The sequence below is a fragment of the Phocoena sinus genome, chromosome 9 (assembly GCF_008692025.1).
Source record: "Phocoena sinus isolate mPhoSin1 chromosome 9, mPhoSin1.pri, whole genome shotgun sequence".
NCBI classification, from domain to species: Eukaryota; Metazoa; Chordata; class Mammalia; order Artiodactyla; family Phocoenidae; genus Phocoena; species Phocoena sinus.
In genome coordinates this window covers 17,788,990-17,807,769 of record NC_045771.1, presented here as the reverse complement: position 1 = coordinate 17,807,769, position 18,780 = coordinate 17,788,990, and the positions used below count along the sequence as shown (strand labels likewise).

General features: G+C 36.8%; 1 protein-coding gene across 7 annotated transcripts in view; it reads right to left on the bottom strand.

Moving 5' to 3' along the window:
* CNOT4 (CCR4-NOT transcription complex subunit 4) overlaps positions 1 to 18,780 on the bottom strand; it is a 142,586-nt gene that overhangs the window by 31,097 nt on the left and 92,709 nt on the right. For all 7 annotated transcript variants that reach the window (XM_032642619.1, XM_032642626.1, XM_032642625.1 and 4 more), the window contains exons 8-10: positions 5,161 to 5,218; positions 2,314 to 2,563; positions 918 to 1,418 (exon numbers count right to left, since the gene is read on the bottom strand). In XM_032642619.1, the coding sequence (XP_032498510.1) occupies positions 918 to 1,418; positions 2,314 to 2,563; positions 5,161 to 5,218 (809 nt within the window). The remainder of the gene's footprint in view (positions 1 to 917; positions 1,419 to 2,313; positions 2,564 to 5,160; positions 5,219 to 18,780) is intronic.

The window sequence follows — 18,780 nt, the reverse complement described above, 5'->3', positions numbered from 1 at the left end:
ATAAGTTATGTAACAGAGTGAAGGACTATTCTATTCTACTTGAGAGAATCAGGAGAGAACAAACTCTTTAACCAGTCATATCTAAAGCCCAAATTAAATTTTAAAAAACTATTAATAAGAAAGATTCCTTTAGATATAGAGGTCACTTGATCTAATAAATATCATATGGGACCTTAAAAGCCAAAAGTTCTGAAACCTTCAAGGGTAGCAGTACAAAACCAGAAGTATTCTGGCATCACTTACAGGAACCTAATATTTACCCCAGAAATAAAAACATGACAGACCAAAAGGAAAAATATCTCTCCTTGAACAATTTCTTTTTCACAGAAAGTATACTTATACACATATGTCTGTGAAACACTAATAATGAGAGTTCTCAAATATTAAGTCCTTTATTAACATATAGCACAGTTTTGATGTGTGTGTGTGTGTGTGTGTTTGTACGTGTCTATCAGTCAAAATAAGTAAGTTGTCAAAAGGAGTTAAGAGAGTGGCTTTATCCCTCATGCTCTCACTAATTACCATCTCTAAAAAATTTTTTTGAACCAGTTTACTTTTAGAATGTATAATCAGAATTTTTACCATGGTGTTGGACTTTATGGCACCATAATTTCAGAGCCCTTCTTTCTTCTTTGTCTTTTTGCATTTATATGCCATAAGAAAGTCTGGTAACTATTCTATTAAGTAAAATGCTTCCAAGCAATAACTAGGTATAATACTCCACCATCCTTATAAAGCTCACTATTACAAGGCATCCATCCAATTAAAATTTTTTTAGATTATGATAGTTTTTCCCATTGAAATTTCCAAGACTGATGATAAATACTTTCTGTTATTCAAAAGTTCCCTCCCTACCCACCCAACAACCTAAAGGCATGAGTTATTCACAAATTCTCAAAGGCTATAAATGAACCTACCTGCTATAGGGATCCCTCCCAGACCTGTGTTGTGCTGTGGCGGGAGATTCAAGTCCAAGAAATTACTATTTGAGGTGGGATTTGCTGTGTGGTTCAAGTGCATGATGCTATTGCGTGGAAAGGCCATCCAAGGATAGCGGGCTGCCTGGCCTGGAAAACTGAATGAATTATAAACCGCTCGGTGCTGCTGAAATTGAGGGAACCTCTGTGGCAAGACTGAAAAGGTACTATTGAGACTCGAGTTGGCATTTGCAGGTGCAGCAGGATGCAGGAATCCAGAGCCCAGACCTTTGGCGGTTGTAGTGTGTGAAGAGGAGTTCTGAAGAGATGTGGGCGAAAGGGAAGGTTGGTCTTGGACTGACAGTTCCTTTTCAATCAGGTCTGCTAAGGCTTTTCGAGTGACATCAAAGGGATCAAAACCCAAGTCATCCTCTGGTTGTTTAGAAGAACCAAAGCCAAATGCTGCTTGCCAGTCTGTAGAAGACGATACTGGGATTGTTTCTGGTGGGAAAAAGAATGAGTGATGAATTTAAAATATATAGCTCACTTCCACACTAGTGCAACATCATACTATAACACAAAGGCAAATATATGCAAAATCTACATAATTTCTTAGAACATTACGATTGTAAAATTACAAAAGGCCTCAGATATTTCTAGCAATGATTTCATCCATAAGTTACTAACTTCAAAAACTGAACGATATAGACTGATTTTGCTGATCAAAGAAAACAAAGTACTACTTGAAACCCAAATTATACTCTCAACTATTCATCATCAAAACCCAAAGTAAGTCATTTAAATGAAATAAAGTAATAAATATAATAGAATTCAATTAGTAAAGTTTATTTTTGAAATGTATTTATCAAAGATGAAGTATAAGTTTGAATATATGCTTTACATACTACTACTATAACTTAATGAAAAAAGTATCCATTTAATCTGTATATTTTTAAATTGTCTTAAAAAATTGTCTTGATTTTGTGTTATCCTTCACATTAATGAGAACTTACAATGAATGAAATTGGAAATGTCTCAAAATGTAACTTTAAAAATTAACTAACATACTTCTTTGTCAGCTGGGGAAACATTTTAAAAAATATAACTACACAAACATAAATCTAATTAAAAATTGTAAGCCCTTAATACTTCCTAGAGGAATAAGCATTCGATTATTGGAAAAATGATCTAACCCTTGATTTTTGGAGAAGTTTGTCTGTTAACATGGTAAGTTCTAGGTCACAGAACTACTTACCTAACCATCCAATTCCTTGCCATTTAAAAGTTTACATTTTTATGAAAAAGGGAGTGGACAAAAAAGGGATAAAAACACATCCAGCAAAGGTCTCATTTTAGTCTGAGTATAATTACTAACACACATAGTATTGTTATATACCTGATGTGAAGAGGCTCTGTGGTTCTGGTGCTGTAGGCCAGTCACTGGATGCCTGTGGGGAACTGGGGAAAGGAGGAAGCCCACTTGGGATAGGGTTGGGATGGCGAAAATTGTCTGAGAATAATGACTGTGACTCAGTTACTGCCCCTTCAAAAGGAGACCGTGCACTGTGATTGGATGAACTGATGGGGATGACTGGATTGGATTTTGATAAACCAGGTGGTGGTGAAGGTGTATCACTGTTAGATATCTAAATAAAATGGAAAAAGAAAAGAATAATCAATATAAGTTTATACAATGTAATAAGCCATAGTTTAAAAGGCTTGCAATGAAAGGTATTAGAATAGTGATTTTCAAAAACTGGGGTACTTAAAGACTTTTTTATGAGAGCATAAATTTTCAAAAAACTCCATCAACTTACATATGTACTCTTTTATAAAACTGACCCTCCTGAAAAGACACAGCCAGTATCCTCTCCTTTTACAACCTAATTTCTCTTACTTTACAAAGACAATACTATTTCTCACTCTCTGGGATCTAACTATAGTATTTTGCCCAAGTGTGAAAACTTTCTGGGAGCCAAACAAAACTTTATTAGAAATATTAAGATTAGTGATGACACAGTGACTGACTCTAATGACTAGATTCTTTGGCAAACTAGATGATTCCCAATACTTCAGTTTTAAACAAAATGGAAAGAAGATCTAATCAAGCTATTTCCAAAAGCATCATTAAAAATAGTTTTTATAAGAAATCTTAATATGATTCTTAGGTATTTAATTCACAAGGAGTTCAAAAATTTGAGTGATACTGATATAATAACTCTTTCTTCCACCTACTTATTTATATGAACAAGATGTCTCAGCACCTGTATTTAGAAAAATGAAAACATGGCTAGATTACTGCTGAAACATCTCCTTGTACCAATAGGTAATATTCATCCATGCATACAAAAAAACTAATTTTAAAATGCCCTATCCACTTCATTAAGAGGTAAATTTCCAATACAATTTTAGTGTTTATGTTTAATGATTAATATTTTAATCAAAATCTATACTTATATATATATTGCTTTGATCAAATCAATACTACAAATAAATTCAGAAGAAAGAAGTTTGGCATTGTGTCAGCAAAATATTTTTATTTCCAATTCAAAATTTATATGTCTACTTTTATTTGAGAGAATGCCTATCAAGCATAAACTATATATATATATATATATATATTTTTTAATCTAATTTAATTTATTTTTGGCTGTGTTGTATCTTCGTTGCTGTGCATGGACTTTCTCTAGTTGCGGTGAGCAGGGACTACTCTTCGTTGCAGTGCACGGGCTTCTCATTGCAGTGGCTTCTCTTGTTGCGGAGCACGGGCTCTAGGCACATGGGCTTCAGTAGTTGCAGCACGCAGGCTCAGTAGTTGTGGCTTGCAGACCCTAGAGCGCAGGCTCAGTAGTTGTGGCTCACGGGCTTAGTTGCTCCGTGGCATGTGGGATCTTCCTGGACCAGGGCTCGAACCCGTGTCCCCTGCATTGGCAGGTGATTCTTAACCAGAGCCACCAGGGAAGTCCCAAGCATAAACTATATTGCATTAAGAAAAAATTCTGTAATGCCAGTGAAAATTAAAAAATGAGTTCAAGTAATGATGTAAAATTTCTGATTGCTAAAGAATAGCTTGTGTAAATGGATGAGGGAGTAACAAAACATTCTGATACTTAAATCTCTCAGATACTTATTAAAACCCAATGTAGCATGTTTATTTAAAAATACCAAAATTTATAATAAGCTGGAAATTACATCCTTTGCAGCTATTTTTAACTTATTATGAAAAAAATTTCATGTTAACTTAAAATATACAAGGGGATATAAAGATTTTCAAATTCTTTCATGGAAACTGTGAACAACAAGTTTAGAAAAACAATGTATTTTAGATCTCTAAGTTTCTCACATTGTGGGGAACTGGCTGTTCTTTACGGAAGAGATTAGAAACTACACTTTTTTTTTTTTTAAACCAAAGGAAGAGGTGTACAGAAACTTAAGTAGTGAAAAGCTAGCAACTAGACAAGATGATACAAGGCATGCTCTAAAGATCAGGACCTCATTCTGTATCATAGTGGATGCAACTTTGAACTTAACTATTTGGTTCATCATTTCAAAGCCAAAAGTCATTTGAGGGAAGGGGTAAAACTTGGGGTCAAGTTCACCGAGAGAAATAGAAAATTAAAGTTAGTTTGGGATTAGCAGATGCAAACTATTATCTATAGGATGGATAAACAACAAAGTCCTACTGTATAGCACAGGGAACTATATTCAGTATCCTGTGATAAACCACAGTAGAAAATAATATGAAAAAGAATGTATGTATTTATAACTGAGTCACTGTACTGTACAGCAGAAATTAATACAACATTGTAAATCAACTATACTTCAATAAAATTTTAAAAAAAAAGAAAAGAAAATTAAAGTTGACAGCAAGGGACAAGGGGAGCATGGGGCAGAGAAACAACTCAAAATCAAGAATGCAGAAGGCATGTTAGTCTGGGACCATTTCACGTAGGGTCAGAAAGACCAAGAATATCAGGGACTCCAAGGACACTAATGTATTGGCACACAGTACAATAACATATGGTCATAATGATAATTCTGAGTCATCAAGAAAGGGTTAAATTATGCTCTATTCTGTGGAGAAAAAGAGGGCTAATACATTTAACAAAGATGCCCACTAAAAGTGTTTTTAAATTGTTTCAATATTTAAAGTATTTTTCACTATCTAGAAAACTCACTCGCATAGAATGTCTTGTTTCAGCAGATGGCAGATAAATGAAGGAATACAGTATCAAAATCTTACCTGCTGGGAATTATCACCATTCCCTATGCTGAGAGAATCGGAAGGTTTGTCAATGGGGCTGTAAATTGGAAAAAATAAAATCAAATCAGAGTACATTTACTCCCCACAACCAAAGCCAGAAAAATAGACATTTTATCATCTTAACATTTATTGAAGCACTCTGATGTAAGACATTAGGTTAGATGCTGGGGACACAAAGAAGTATAAGATAAAATCTCTATCCTTGAGCAATTTACAGTCTAATTAGATTCTCAGAAAACAACGGGTGAAACAATAGCTTATGAAAAAAAAAGTACTGCTTAAAATGGATACTAATCCATTATTTAGTTTTGTGCCCATGATAAACACATTCCCCATTAAAATTCTTGAAATAATACTCACCTATTTTTCTAGGTGCTGAATGGAGGGCGTAAAAGTTACTGAAATGCTATCTACATTTCTTAAAGGCAATACCTTTCTTTAATACTTCAATATCCTAATCATAACCCTAGAGAAGGCATATGTAAGTGTACACACACACACACACGAGACTAACAGAAAGAAACTTTTGTGCAAACTATTGCCTCAAACTAAAACAGTAAAACTTGACTTCCACAAGAGAAAATGCAGTATCACAGTAAAGTAACACAGATTTGCTAACTTCAAGTCCATTTTAACTCATCTGACTTAAAAACAAAAATCTTTATAAACATAATAACACTGACCTAGCAAGTCATTTCTACAACTAACTTTAACCCAGCACATGAACAAAAGATAAGTATTAGTACCCATACACTAATACTTATTTCTGATACAATATTATAGCAAAAAAATTTAAGATTCCAAATTTCTCAAAATTATTTTATTGCCTGGAAACATATACAAAGTCACCTTACAAATAGACAACTTACTGGTACCATATTTAATTGTTCTAGAAAAATTTAACAAGAACCCAACCTGAATACCAAGTGTATCTTCTGCAGAAACACTGCCAGATGCTATTGAATCTGATTGGTAAGTCTGAAATTTACTTGAAGAGCATATTTACTTCTTATTATTCACAGTATATCAATAAATCAATTCATAATATTGTCAAGTGGGTAATATAAATAATTTTAAGATACAGCACTGAGCCCACTTAATTTAGAGGCAGTTGGGGAAACAAAACAGGTACACACCAACAAATATCAGCCAGTGTCAACTATTAAATGAACTGTTTAAACATTAAATGCCATAAATCTTTAGAAGAAAGATAAGCCACCCCAAGTGGGGCAATTAGGAAAAGTCTCCTAGGGAAGTTCAAATTTAACTAGGTCCTTAAAAAGATTTGCACATTGGGAGGAGGAAGGGAAAGGGGGGAAAACGGCATTAAAGGTAGGAAGAGCAAGTGTTTCAAGAATCAAAAGGTCATAGAAAAGGTTGAGAGAAAGGTAAGTAGTTTAGCTAACATATAGGATGATTTTAACAATGGGAGGTAAGGATAGAAAGGTAAGACACCAGAGGCCAATGGAAATTTTTTTGAGCACAGAAATGTTATGTAATACATAAAGCAGTGTTTTAGAAAGATTAATTTGGTGATACCATGAAGAACAGGCTGGAATATAATTCAGATAATCTGAGATAAACTTGCAATATTTTTAAAAAATTTACTGTGGTAAAATACACTTAATATAAAATTTACCATCTTAACCATTTTTAAGTGTACATTTCAGTGGTATTAAATACACACACCTTGTTGTACAACTATCACCAACATCCACCCGCATAACTCTTAATCTTATGAAAATGAAATTCTATACCCACTAAACAACAACTCCCCATCTTCCCCTCCTTCCAGCATCTACCATATACTTTCTATTTAGATGACTTTGACTATTCTAAATGCCTTGTATATAAGTGGAATCAGAGTATTTGTCTTTTTTGTGACTAGCTTATTCCATAAATAATGTTCTCGAAGTTCATCCATGTTGTAACATACTGCAGAATTTCCTTCCTTCTTAAAACTGAATATTACATTGTATATATGTACCACATTTTGCTTGTCCATCCATTCATCTGTCCATGAGCACTGAGATTGCTTCTACATTTAAGCTACTGTGAGTAATGGGGCTATGATGTAAGGGTACAAATATCACTTTAATATACTGCTTTCAATTCTTTTACATGTATATAAAGAAGTGGAATTGGTGGATCATATGGTAATTTTACTTTTAATTTTCTGAGGAACTGCCATACTGTCTTCCACTACAGCTGTACCATTATACATTCTCACCAACAGTGCACAAGGACTCCAATATCCCCACATTCTTTCTAACACTTGTTTTCTGCTTTTTTGATAGTGGCTATGCTAACGGGTGGGAGGAGAATGGGTATGAGGAGATGTCTCATTGTAGTTTTGAGCTGCACATCCCTAATGATTAGTGATGTTGTGCATCTTTTCATATGCTTATTGGCCATTTACATATCTTCTTTGGAGAAATGTCTATTCAAGTCCTTTGCCCATTTCTGAACTGGGTTATTTGATTTTTTTGTTGTTGAGTTTTAGGCGCTCTCTACATATCCTGGTTAATAATCATTATCAGACATATAATTTGCAAATATTTTTTCCCATTCTGTAGCTTGTGGATAGTGTCTTTCGACTTACAAATATTTTTAAGTTTTCATGAAGTCCAATTTGTCTATTTTTTCTTTTGTGCCTTTGGTGTAATATCCAAGAAATCACTGCCAAATTCAATGTCATGAAGCTTTTGTCCTATACTTTCTCTTAAGGTTTTTTTTGGGGGGGGGGATGTTTTAGGTCTTAAATTTAGGTGCTTGATCCATTTTGAATTAATTTTCGAATACAGTGTTAGGTAAGGATCCAATTTCATTCTTCTGCATGTAGATACCCAGTTTTCCCAGCATCATCTGTTGAAAAGACTGTCCTTTCCCCAGTAGTCTGGCCTTGGTACCCTTGTCAAGTCATTTGGCCATATTTGTGAGTTAATATTTATGGGCTGTCTATTTCACTGGTCTATACGTCTATCTTTATGTAGATCCCACACTATTTTGATTACTGCAGCTTTGTATAAGTTTTGAAATCAGGGAGTGTGGGTCCTCCAGTTTTATTCTTCTTGTTCAAGATTATATTGGCTATTTGGAGTCTTCTGAGATTCTATATGAATTTTAGGATGGATTTTTTATCTGCAAAAAATGTCACTGGGATTTCTGACATGATTGGGATTGAAGCTGTAGATTGCTTTGGGTAGAATTGACTTTTTTTTTTTTTTTTTTTTTTTTTTTTTTTTTTTATGCGTTACGCGGGCCTCTCACTGTTGTGGCCTCTCCCGTTGCGGAGGACAGGCTCCGGACGCGCAGGCTCAGCGGCCATGGCTCACGGGCCCAGCCGCTCCGCGGCATGCGGGATCCTCCCAGACCGGGGCACGAACCCGTGTCCCCTGCATCGGCAGGCGGACTCTCAACCACTGCGCCACCAGGGAAGCCCTAGAATTGACTTTTTAATATTAAGTATTCCAATCCATGAACATGAGATGTTGTTTTCATTTATTTATGTGGCTTTTTAAATTTCTTTCAGCAATGTTTCATAGTTTTCTTCTACAAGTCTTTCACTTCCTTGGTTATTTTGATTATTCTTTTGATCCTACTGTGAATGAAATTGCTTTTGTAATTTCTTTTCAGATTGTCCACTGTTCATGTATAGAAATGCAAATGATTTTTGTGTGTTGACTCTGTATCTTGCTACACTGTTGAATTCACTTATTAGTTCTAACAGGTGTGTGTGTGTGTGTGTGTGTGTGTGTGTGTGTGTATGATTCTAGGATTTTCTACATATAAAACCATACCATCTGCAAAAAGAGATAATTTTACTTATTCTTTTTTTTTTTTTTTTTTTTTTTTTTACTGTACGCAGGCCTCACTGTTGTGGCCTCTCCCGTTGCGGAGCGCAGGCTCAGCGGCCATGGCTCACGGGCCCAGCCGCTCCGCGGCATGTGGGATCTTCCCGGACCGGGGCACAAACCCGTGTCCCCTGCATCGGCAGGTGGACTCTCAACCACTGTGCCACCAGAGAAGTCCAATTTTACTTATTCTTTTCCAATTTAAATGCCTCTTCTTTTTCTTGGCTAATTGCTATGGCTAGAAAATACAATACTGTGTTGAACAGAAGTAGTGAAAGCAGGCATCCCTACCTTGTTCCTCACCTCAGAGGAGAAGCTTTCAGTCCTTCCACCATTGAAAAACCACTGTGGTTTTTCATATATGGCTCTTACTATGCTGAAGTAGCTTCCTTTTGTTCCTAAGTTAATTGTTTTTGTCATGAAAGAGTGTTTAATTTTGTCAAATGCTTTTTCTGCATCTATTGAGAGGATCCTGTGGTTTTTATGCTACATTCTGTTGATGTGGCATATTGAACTGCTCAAGTTTCACACGTTAGACCATCCTTGCGTTCTAGGAATAAACCACACTTGGTCTTGGTGCATAATCCTTTTAATGTGCTGAATTCTGTATGCTCATGTTCTGTTAAAGATATATGCATCAACGTTCATTAGGGGTTCAAAGTTTGCTTTTCTTACAGTGTCTTTGTCTGGCTTCCGTTATCAGGGAATATTGGCCTCAAAGAATGAGTTAGGAATCATTCCCTTCTCTTCAATTTTTGGGAAAAACTTGAGAAGGACTGGTATTAGTTCTCCTTTAAATATTTGGTAGAATTCACCAGTGGAGCCATTAGATCCAGGACCTTTCTTTGTTGGGAGATATTTGATTACTAATTCAATCTCCTAACTGGTTATACATTTATTCATGTATTTTATTTCTTTGTAACATAGTCTTGGTAGGTTTTATGTTTCTGGGAATCTGTCTCTTTCATCTAGGTGATCCAATTTGTTGGCATAAAACTGTTCACAGTACGCTCTTATAATCCTTTTTATTTTTTGTAGAATCTGTAATGTTCCCCCTTTAATTTCTTATATTAGTAATTTGAGCTGTCTCTTTTTTTTTTCTTAGTTCACCTAGCTAAAGCTTTGTCAGTTTTGTTGATATTTTTGAAGAACCAACTTTTGGTTTCATTGATTTTCTCTACTGTTTTTCTATTCTCTATTTCATTTATCTCTGCTCGAATCTTTATTATTTCCTTGCTTCTGCTTGCTTTGGGCTTATTTGTTCTTTTTCTAGCTCCTTAAATTGTGAGGTTAGATTGTTGACTTGGGATCTTTCTTATTTTTTTAAATGTAATAATAGCACTTATAGCTATAAATTTCCCCCTTAGCACCACTTTTGCTGCTTCCCAGAAGTTTTGGTATGTTGTGCTTTCATTTTCATTCATTTAAGTATTTTCTAATTTCCTTGTCATTTCTTCTTTGTTTGACCCATTAGTTGTTTAAAAGTGTTGTTTAATTTCCACAATTTTCTAGATTTCCTTTTGTTAATGATTTCTAATTTCATCCTATTGTGGTCAGAAAAGATACTTGGTATGTTTATCTTTTTAAATCTACTGAATCTTAATTTGTGGCCTAACATATGGTCTATCCTGGAAAGTGTCCCACGTGCGCTTGAGAAGAATGTGTATTCTGTTGTTGGGTACAGTGTTCTGTATATGTCTGTTAGATCTAGTTAGTTTGTATTGTTTAAATCCTCTCCTTATGCTTTGTCTGGTTGTTCTATCCATCATTGTGAGTGGGATACTGAAGTCTCCAGCTATGACTGCAGAACAATTTCTCCCTTCAATTCTGTCAGTTTTTCCTTCATATATTTTGGTGGTCATTGGGTATGTAAATGTTTATCACTGTCCTATCTTCTTGCTGTAATGAAACTTTTCTTAATGTATAATGTCCTTCTTTGTCTCATATAATCCTGTTTTATTTAAAGTCCATGACGTCTGATATTAGTATAGCCACCCCTGATCTTTTTTGGTTCCTATTTGCACGGAATTATCTTTTCCCATCCTTTCACTTTCAACCTGTTTGTGTTCTGGGGTCTAATGTGAGTCTCTTGTAGACAGCATATAGCTGGATAGTGTATTTTTATCCATTCTGCCAATCTCTGTCTTTTGATTGGAGAACTGAACCCATTTACATTTAACATAACTAGTGATATGGAGTTATTATGTCATCATGCTATTTGTTTTCTATATGCCTTATAGCTTCCTCCACACTCATTTCTTTTATGTTTGATTTTTCTGTAGTGAAATGTTTAAATTCCTTACTCATTTCCTTTTGTGTATATTCTAGAGCTCCTTTCTTTGTGGTTAGCATGGGAAATACATTTAATATTCTGAAGTCACAACAGTCTACCTTAAATTTATACTAACTTAAGTTTCATAATATACAAAATTTCTGCTCTTTTACAGTTTCATCCCTATCCCTTTTGGTTACTGATGTCACAAAATTACACCTTCATACATTGTGTGCCCCCAATAATTCTTTTAAATGCAATTTCTTAAATTATGTAGAAAACAAGATTTGAAGTCACAAACCAAAGTTTCAGTAATACCAGCTTTTACACTAAAGTACTGGACCTTAAATGTACTAACCTCAAGTCATAAAGAAAGAAAAAAGTATAGTGACAAACCATTGTTATAATAACACTAGCTTTCATAACAGCTCACTTATTTACTTTTATTGAGATCTTTATTTCTCCATACAGCTTTGGGTTACCATCCAGTGTCCTTTCATTTCATCTTGCAAGACTCCTTGAGCATTTCTTGCAGGGCAGATCTAGAGGTCCTGAACTCCCTCAGCTTTTGTTTATTTGGGAATGTCTTAATTTCTCCCTCACTCTTTGAGGACAGTTTTGCTGTACAGAAGATGCTTGGCTGGTGTATATATGTATTTTTTTCCTTTTAGCACTCTGAGTCTATTAGCCCACTGCCTTCGGGCCTCCAAAGTTTCTAATGAGAAATCTGCTGATAATCTTACTGAAGATCCCCTTCTATGTGATGATTTTCTTCTGCTGCTTGCAAGATTCTCTCCTTTGTCCTGATTATCATGTCTCAGTGTCTCACTGTGGATCTCTGAATTCACCTTAATTAGAATTTGTTAAGCTTCTTGGATGTTTATATTTAGCAAATTGGGGAGGTTTTCAGTCATTATCTCTTCAAATATTCTCTCTGCATCTTTCTCTCTCTCATCTCCCTGGAACTCCAGTAATGCATCTGCTGGTCCACTTGGAGTCCTACAGGTCCCTTAGGCTCTGCTGACCTTTCCTCAATCTTTGTGTGTGTGTGTGTGTGTGTGTGTGTGTTCCTCAGACTAGATAATTTCCATCACCCTATCTTCAAGTTTGCTGATTCTTTCTCCTGCCTGCTCAAATCTGCATGACTCCTCTAGAATATTTTTCATTTCAATTATTACACTTTTCAGCTCCAGAATTTTTTAGTTTCTTTTAAAAATTTCTACCTTTTATTTTTTTAAATATTTATTTATTTGACTGCATCGGGTCTTAGTTGTGGCACGCAGGCTCTCTAGTTGTGGCACGCAGGCTCTAGAGCATGTGGGCTTAGTTGCCCTGCGGCATGTGGGATCTTAGCTCCCGGACCAGGGATCAAACCCATGGCCCCAGCACTGGAAGGTGGATTCTTAACCACTGGACCACCTGGGAAGTCTACCTTTTATTGATGTTTCCTTTTTTGTTCACACATCACTTTCTTGACTTTCTCCACATTTTCCTTTAATTCTTTAAGAATCTTTAAGAGAGTTGTTTTAAAGACTCTGTCCAGTATATCTGCCATTAGGTCTTTTCCAGGGATGGTTTCTGTTGCTTTATTTTCTTTTGAATGGACCATTCTTTTCTGTTTCTTTTTATGCCGTCTGATTTGTTGTTTAACACTGGCCATTTGAAATCTATCTAGTAACGTGGTACCTCTGGAAATCAGATTCTTCCCCTTCTCCAGTGTTTGCTCTTTTTGTTACTGGTTGTTGTTTTGTTTGTTTTTTTCTTTTTTTGATTGTTGTAGGCTGTCTCTGTGCTGAGAATCGGTCTTAGGTGTAAACTTAAGGTCTTCTCAGGTCTATTCTGAGCCTTCCCTGGACATGCAGTCACTTTCTAATTTTCCCCATTATATGTGGTTGTTTTTGAATGTCCTAAGTCTTAGTGTCTGGCTCCCAAAAGGGGAAAAAGCAAAAATTAAAGGAGTATGGCAGGAGGGTGTCAGTCCTTTAAATCCCCTGAAATCACTTCAGAGAGGAAGGGACTTGCACCTTGGGTAAGGTGCAACAATGACTGCCTGCCTCTTCGTCTGCACCTGTGATTGGAAGCAATAATCAGCATTCAGAGCAGAGATCCTCAATATTTGAGAACACGGTCCTCTTTCTCCACCCTGTCTCCCGCAAGCTATATGCAGGCTGCTCCAGGAACATGTACATAGCACCTGCCATGTGGCTGGGGGTGGGGGAGGGGTAGCTGCTACTGTGCTAAGGCTGATACTGACTGAAGTTAACTGCCAAGTCTTTCCCTGGAAGTTGCAAGCCTTCAAAAGACCTCAGAGTTCCAAAATAGTTACATCAGACAGATTATGCAAGTGCAACTGTTGTCCAGGTGGAGAGTGATTCCTGGGGCTATCTACTCTGCCACCTTCCCCAAATTTGCACTATTCTTATAATAAGGGAATACAGGCTTCAAGTTGAGAGGAAGGAGTAGTCATAGAAACAGATGGATGAAATCAAGCTATTACATAGGAAGAACTTCAGTGTCTTGATCTTGGTTCACCTCCTCAGTCGCCACCATTAAAACACACTAAATAATAATTTTCAGTATAGATGAGGTCAATCTTGCTAATGTCAAGGGCAATATATGAAAATATTATGACATTCAGAATTAAATCTTGAGACTGTTTCTGGACTACAACTAATTAGGATAACTTATATCATCTTTTCCACCATGCCACCTGCAGTTTCATAAGCAGTGATTCATTGACACTTAACGCTTTACCTGGGAAGGTTTTATCAAAGATCTCTAGATCAAAATTTCTAGATCACTGTCATCAATCCAAAGACAGCTGCTGAAAAATCAGGATCAGGGCAAGATATTAGTAAGCTTAAGTTCCATTCAGTTTTAGTATATTCTTCAATTTATTTTAAGAATTAACAAATTCAAGGAATAATAAATGAGAGCTTTAGAAATAAGGATATAACTAGAAAGTTTTATTTTTTAGGTAAAAGGTCAATTAAAATTAAACCTGCCATAGTAAGTGCAACTATAAGTGCAAAAATGGCAAATAAAGATGGGGGACTCCCTGCAAATGAATGTATAAACCCAAAAGAAAGAAAAGGTGTATTTTTGAAGTCTAATTGCAATAAATGTGAACTTCTTGCACTCTGATGGCTGAACAGAAAACACGTATCTCAAAGCTACCACTAACAGGTCAGAGTTCTCACAACTCTCCTGGCATCAGGTGTCCAAATTCCATTAAGCTCTGTCATACTAACAAATTTGTTGTTTTACATTCAACATCCATCCACCCATTATCATGCCAAGATGGTTAAGAAAGGAAAGCAAACTTTAATAAATATCACATTTACTAATGAAGATAGAAACCTATTTCCTGGGGTTCCCTGGGAATGGCTCTAGAACAGGCTCCAGCTTTAGTACTGGTCCTGGGTTTGGTTCTGGCACTCTTTGTGATACCATGCCTAGTGTGGGCTCCAGTGCTGGTCCCAGATCCAGCCCTGCTCAAGCAGTGGCTCTAACTCCAGGCTTAGCTCTGGCCCCCTGTACCAGTGTGGGCTCCACCTCTAATGACTCAAGTTCTGGCTCTAGTGGTTGTTCTAGTTCATCCACTTGTCTGTTAGAGACCAGAATGAGCCTATGTTTCAGGTTATTTCCTCTGTTCCTGAAGATTAACTCTCTCCTGGTAGTAGCACCCAAAAGCCTCATCCCTGGGGCTTCAGGAGTAGAGGAAGTACAGCAGGTTCTCGGGTAAGTCCGCCTCAGTAAGAGGTTGGTAGTGGTGGACTTCAGTTAGCACGAATGACTGCAGTACCCCCTGGTGCAGGGCTGCACTTCATCATCGTTCAACCAAGAACAGGTAATACCCCCTCCCAATGATTCACTTAAGTGCAACAGAAAGGTATCAGAGATGGTCTTCAGCAGCTGGCATTCCTGGCGGTGTTGGAAAAGAACTGCCAATTCTAGGGATGTGAGCTGACCAGACTGAACCAGAGAACTAAGGACCAGGCAATCAAGAGTAGGTTCATGTTAGAAATAATCACCACACAGAGGGTATCTGTCTTCAGCTCCTGCTTCAGATCCTGGTAGGTGTATCCGACCATGAAGCTGATAAATGTGTGATTCCTGTTGCACCCAGCAGTCCCCTATTGTTGCCCTTTCCAGAACCACCTGAACACGGCTCCACCAGTCAGGCAGCCAGAGTACCAAATTAAAGCCTGACTCTGCTCCTTCTTGGGGTACAAAGTTTTCTGGTTTGAAGTCAGAATGTTGAACTTCTGGAAACTTTGTACAGTTGGCCCTCAATATCCATGGGTTCCACATCCTCAGATTCAAGAATATTCAGAGGAGAAAACATTTTGGAAAGTTCCAAAAAGCAAACTTGAATTTCTCTTGTGCAACTATTTACTTAGCATATACATTGTATTAGGTATCATAAGTAATCCAGAGATAATTTAAAGTACACAGGAGGATGTGTGTAGGTTATGTGCAAATACTACACCATTTTATATAAGGGACTTGAGCATACGAGGATTTTGTTATCCTAAGGGACTGATTCCCGTGAATACTGAAGGATGACTGTAATTGATGAAGCTTACAGTCAGTGGAGACTTTTGCAGTCAGTGACCCACTGTCTTCCTGGAATCTCATCAGCAGCCTCGTCTGGACAGTGAACTTCCTCCCCATCTTGAGGATGAGGGGTCAATGGGGAGTTTAGGAAACACAGCACTGGGTTTCTACCACAAAGGCTAGGAACAGATCTAAAAGCAACTCTGTGTATGGGGCCTTCCACAGGTCCACCCCTTTAGTCAGAAGGTCATCCTGATAGCTAACCAGGCAACTGAGTTCCTTCAGCAGCTGATTCAGGTGAAAGAACAACTTTGCTCCAGCTGTGAATACTTCTCCAGCTGATTCAACCCATCGTCCAGGGGGGCTCCAATGCAGGTGTTTTGCTGCTGGACCTTCCATTAATTAGGGTGATTAATTGGCCTAGCAGTGCTTTGGAGGCATCCAGCACCTCCTTTCTCCTTTAGTCCAGTTCACTGAGAATTTCCTGCAAAAGCTGCTGCTGTCTGGTCTGACGGGCGCCCATAGAGGGTATTCTCACTGGGGTCTGGGTCTTACATGGGAAGCAGAAGACATCCTGCTGGTCTTTCAGTTGGCTGATGGATTTCACCAGCTTCTCCATCATAGCCCTTAATTCTAGGGTCCAGGATTCAATCTCATGCTGCTGGCTTTCCACAGGTGCTTCGAGGTCTGCCTCTCCTTGCTCCGAATGAGCCCTCTGAGCCTGGATCAGAATTAAAGAGATCAAAGATTGTCTCAGCCAATTAGGTATGGCCCCGAGGAAAGGCCAGAATGTCCCAACAGAATTTTTGCAAGTTGTGCTGTGGTAACAAACACGCAAGGTCCTGGCTGCATCCACACTCATAGTTCAGTTGGTTTAAGAAGTGGAAGAATAGCATGTTAGCCCTGGAATCATCGCTGTCCAGTAATAATATGAAGGGATAGAGAAATTGAGACCCCTGAACCACACAGTTGACTGAAAAGCAATGGCTTCAAGTGGGATTGAGAAATTCTAATAGGTAGTTAGGGTTCATAACAATCAAGATATTATTTCCAGAAGGTAATGCTGTGTGTATAAATCCCTGCAGATAAAAATTTGTAAACGTGTTTTCATACAGTCTCATTAAAAATCTTTTTTAAGTTCTAGTCCTAAATAGTTCTGAAACCTATGGCGAAATTACAGATTTCTCAGGATTAAATATTTTCCAACTAACCCAACAGTTGGAATCTGGTGCTATGGAGCTTTTCAAAATATAAATATTTATATTTATCTATTGAAAGTATAGAGTATATATATATATCTAGATTCTGTCCTTGGAGATTCTGATTCGGTTAGTCCAAATTGAGATACCTGGTGTCTGATGATCACTGCACTAGTGCAAAAGGAACACAGTGAAAAGGCATCAAGTCTCCTCAAAGTCTCTGAAGTTATTAGACTTTAGAGCCAGAAGGAATCATTAATATCAAATTGAAATACTCTGTTTTACAGATAAAGAAACCAAAATTCGCAACTATCTGAAGCAGGTAGTGTGACACTGCTGTGCCTCTGTTTGGATCTTCAGATGCTCAGCCAACTCTGCTACCTTCTAACTGGCCCTTTGGGCAGTTTTGAGTTTGATTTCCTTTTATTTCCTTGGTGGCGACAGCACCAAATTCCTAAATATAGTCTTCTTGGCTGCTTTCTAAAATTTGCAACATAAAACAAGTAGTCACATAGTAGAAGAATCAAAGAAAAATTCATTTTTAAGAACTGGGAGTGGGATAGGAAAAATACTGAGGAAGTCTAGTTCCCTTGTTTCTCACTTTCACAAGATAAAAATAGTAGTCATGGTTGTACTAATTTTTGTTGCATTTGAATATAAGGTAAAATTTAAGCCAGATGTCAATATAATGGACATTTCCAAATTTCTGTCATGTTACTATATACCCAAGTACATATTCACACCGCTCCTAAATATTCCCATATTTATTGAGAATAATTCATTTTAATTTTTCATGCTCACCAGAGTCTTAAATAACTGAGATAAACATTTGCTACTGCAAAGGACGAATTTAAGTTATAGACAGGAAGCTTGCTTTTATAGAATTTATTTTGATACAGGGGCTTCAAATATACATTAACATTGAAAATATCACTTTGCTACTAAAATATGGCCACATCTTAAGTAACATGACACAATTAACATGGCAAGAAAAAAATGCCTCAATAAACCTAGACTAACTGTAGGTGGCAAATATGATTCTAACTGGAATTTTCTCATAACTCCAGGACATACTAAATATGAATGAAAATAAATGTTCTGATTACTAGTAAGCACAAAAAATTAATTATCATTAATATTAAAACTGAAGGATGGACATCCACCATCCTAAACGTATCATAAGACTGTGGCAAGCTTTCAAAAACAACAGAAAAATTTCCATCTATTCATTATAATTTTGTATTTCAGTAATAAAGTTTGATCTTAAAAAGATACTAAGTTGAATTTAAACACACAATTGCTCATTTGATGTGCCTTTTCTTCTATTCTAAGAAATAAGGGCACCAAAAACTCTATCTCTAACTGTTTCCTCCCATCCCTCCCAACATAACCCTTCCCCTCCCTTCCCCTCCCTCATTACACCCACCCTCTGGAAAAAATACCAGTAGCTCTCTATCCTTTTTGAAAATATTCTACTTAGGTGGAGCAAGATACCAGAGTTGACTTACTAGTTTTCCAAGTATGTATGTGTACATGTGCAGTAACTTTATATATCCAAATACATCATGGGAATAAAATTTAAGAAAAATAAGGTAAGACTGAGAAATAAGTTCAGAAAAATCTCATAATTCATGAATTTTAATGTAAATATCCAATTTTAGCAAACTTTACTATCTACTTAATTTACTAGTAAGCAGCCCTTAGTTTTATACAA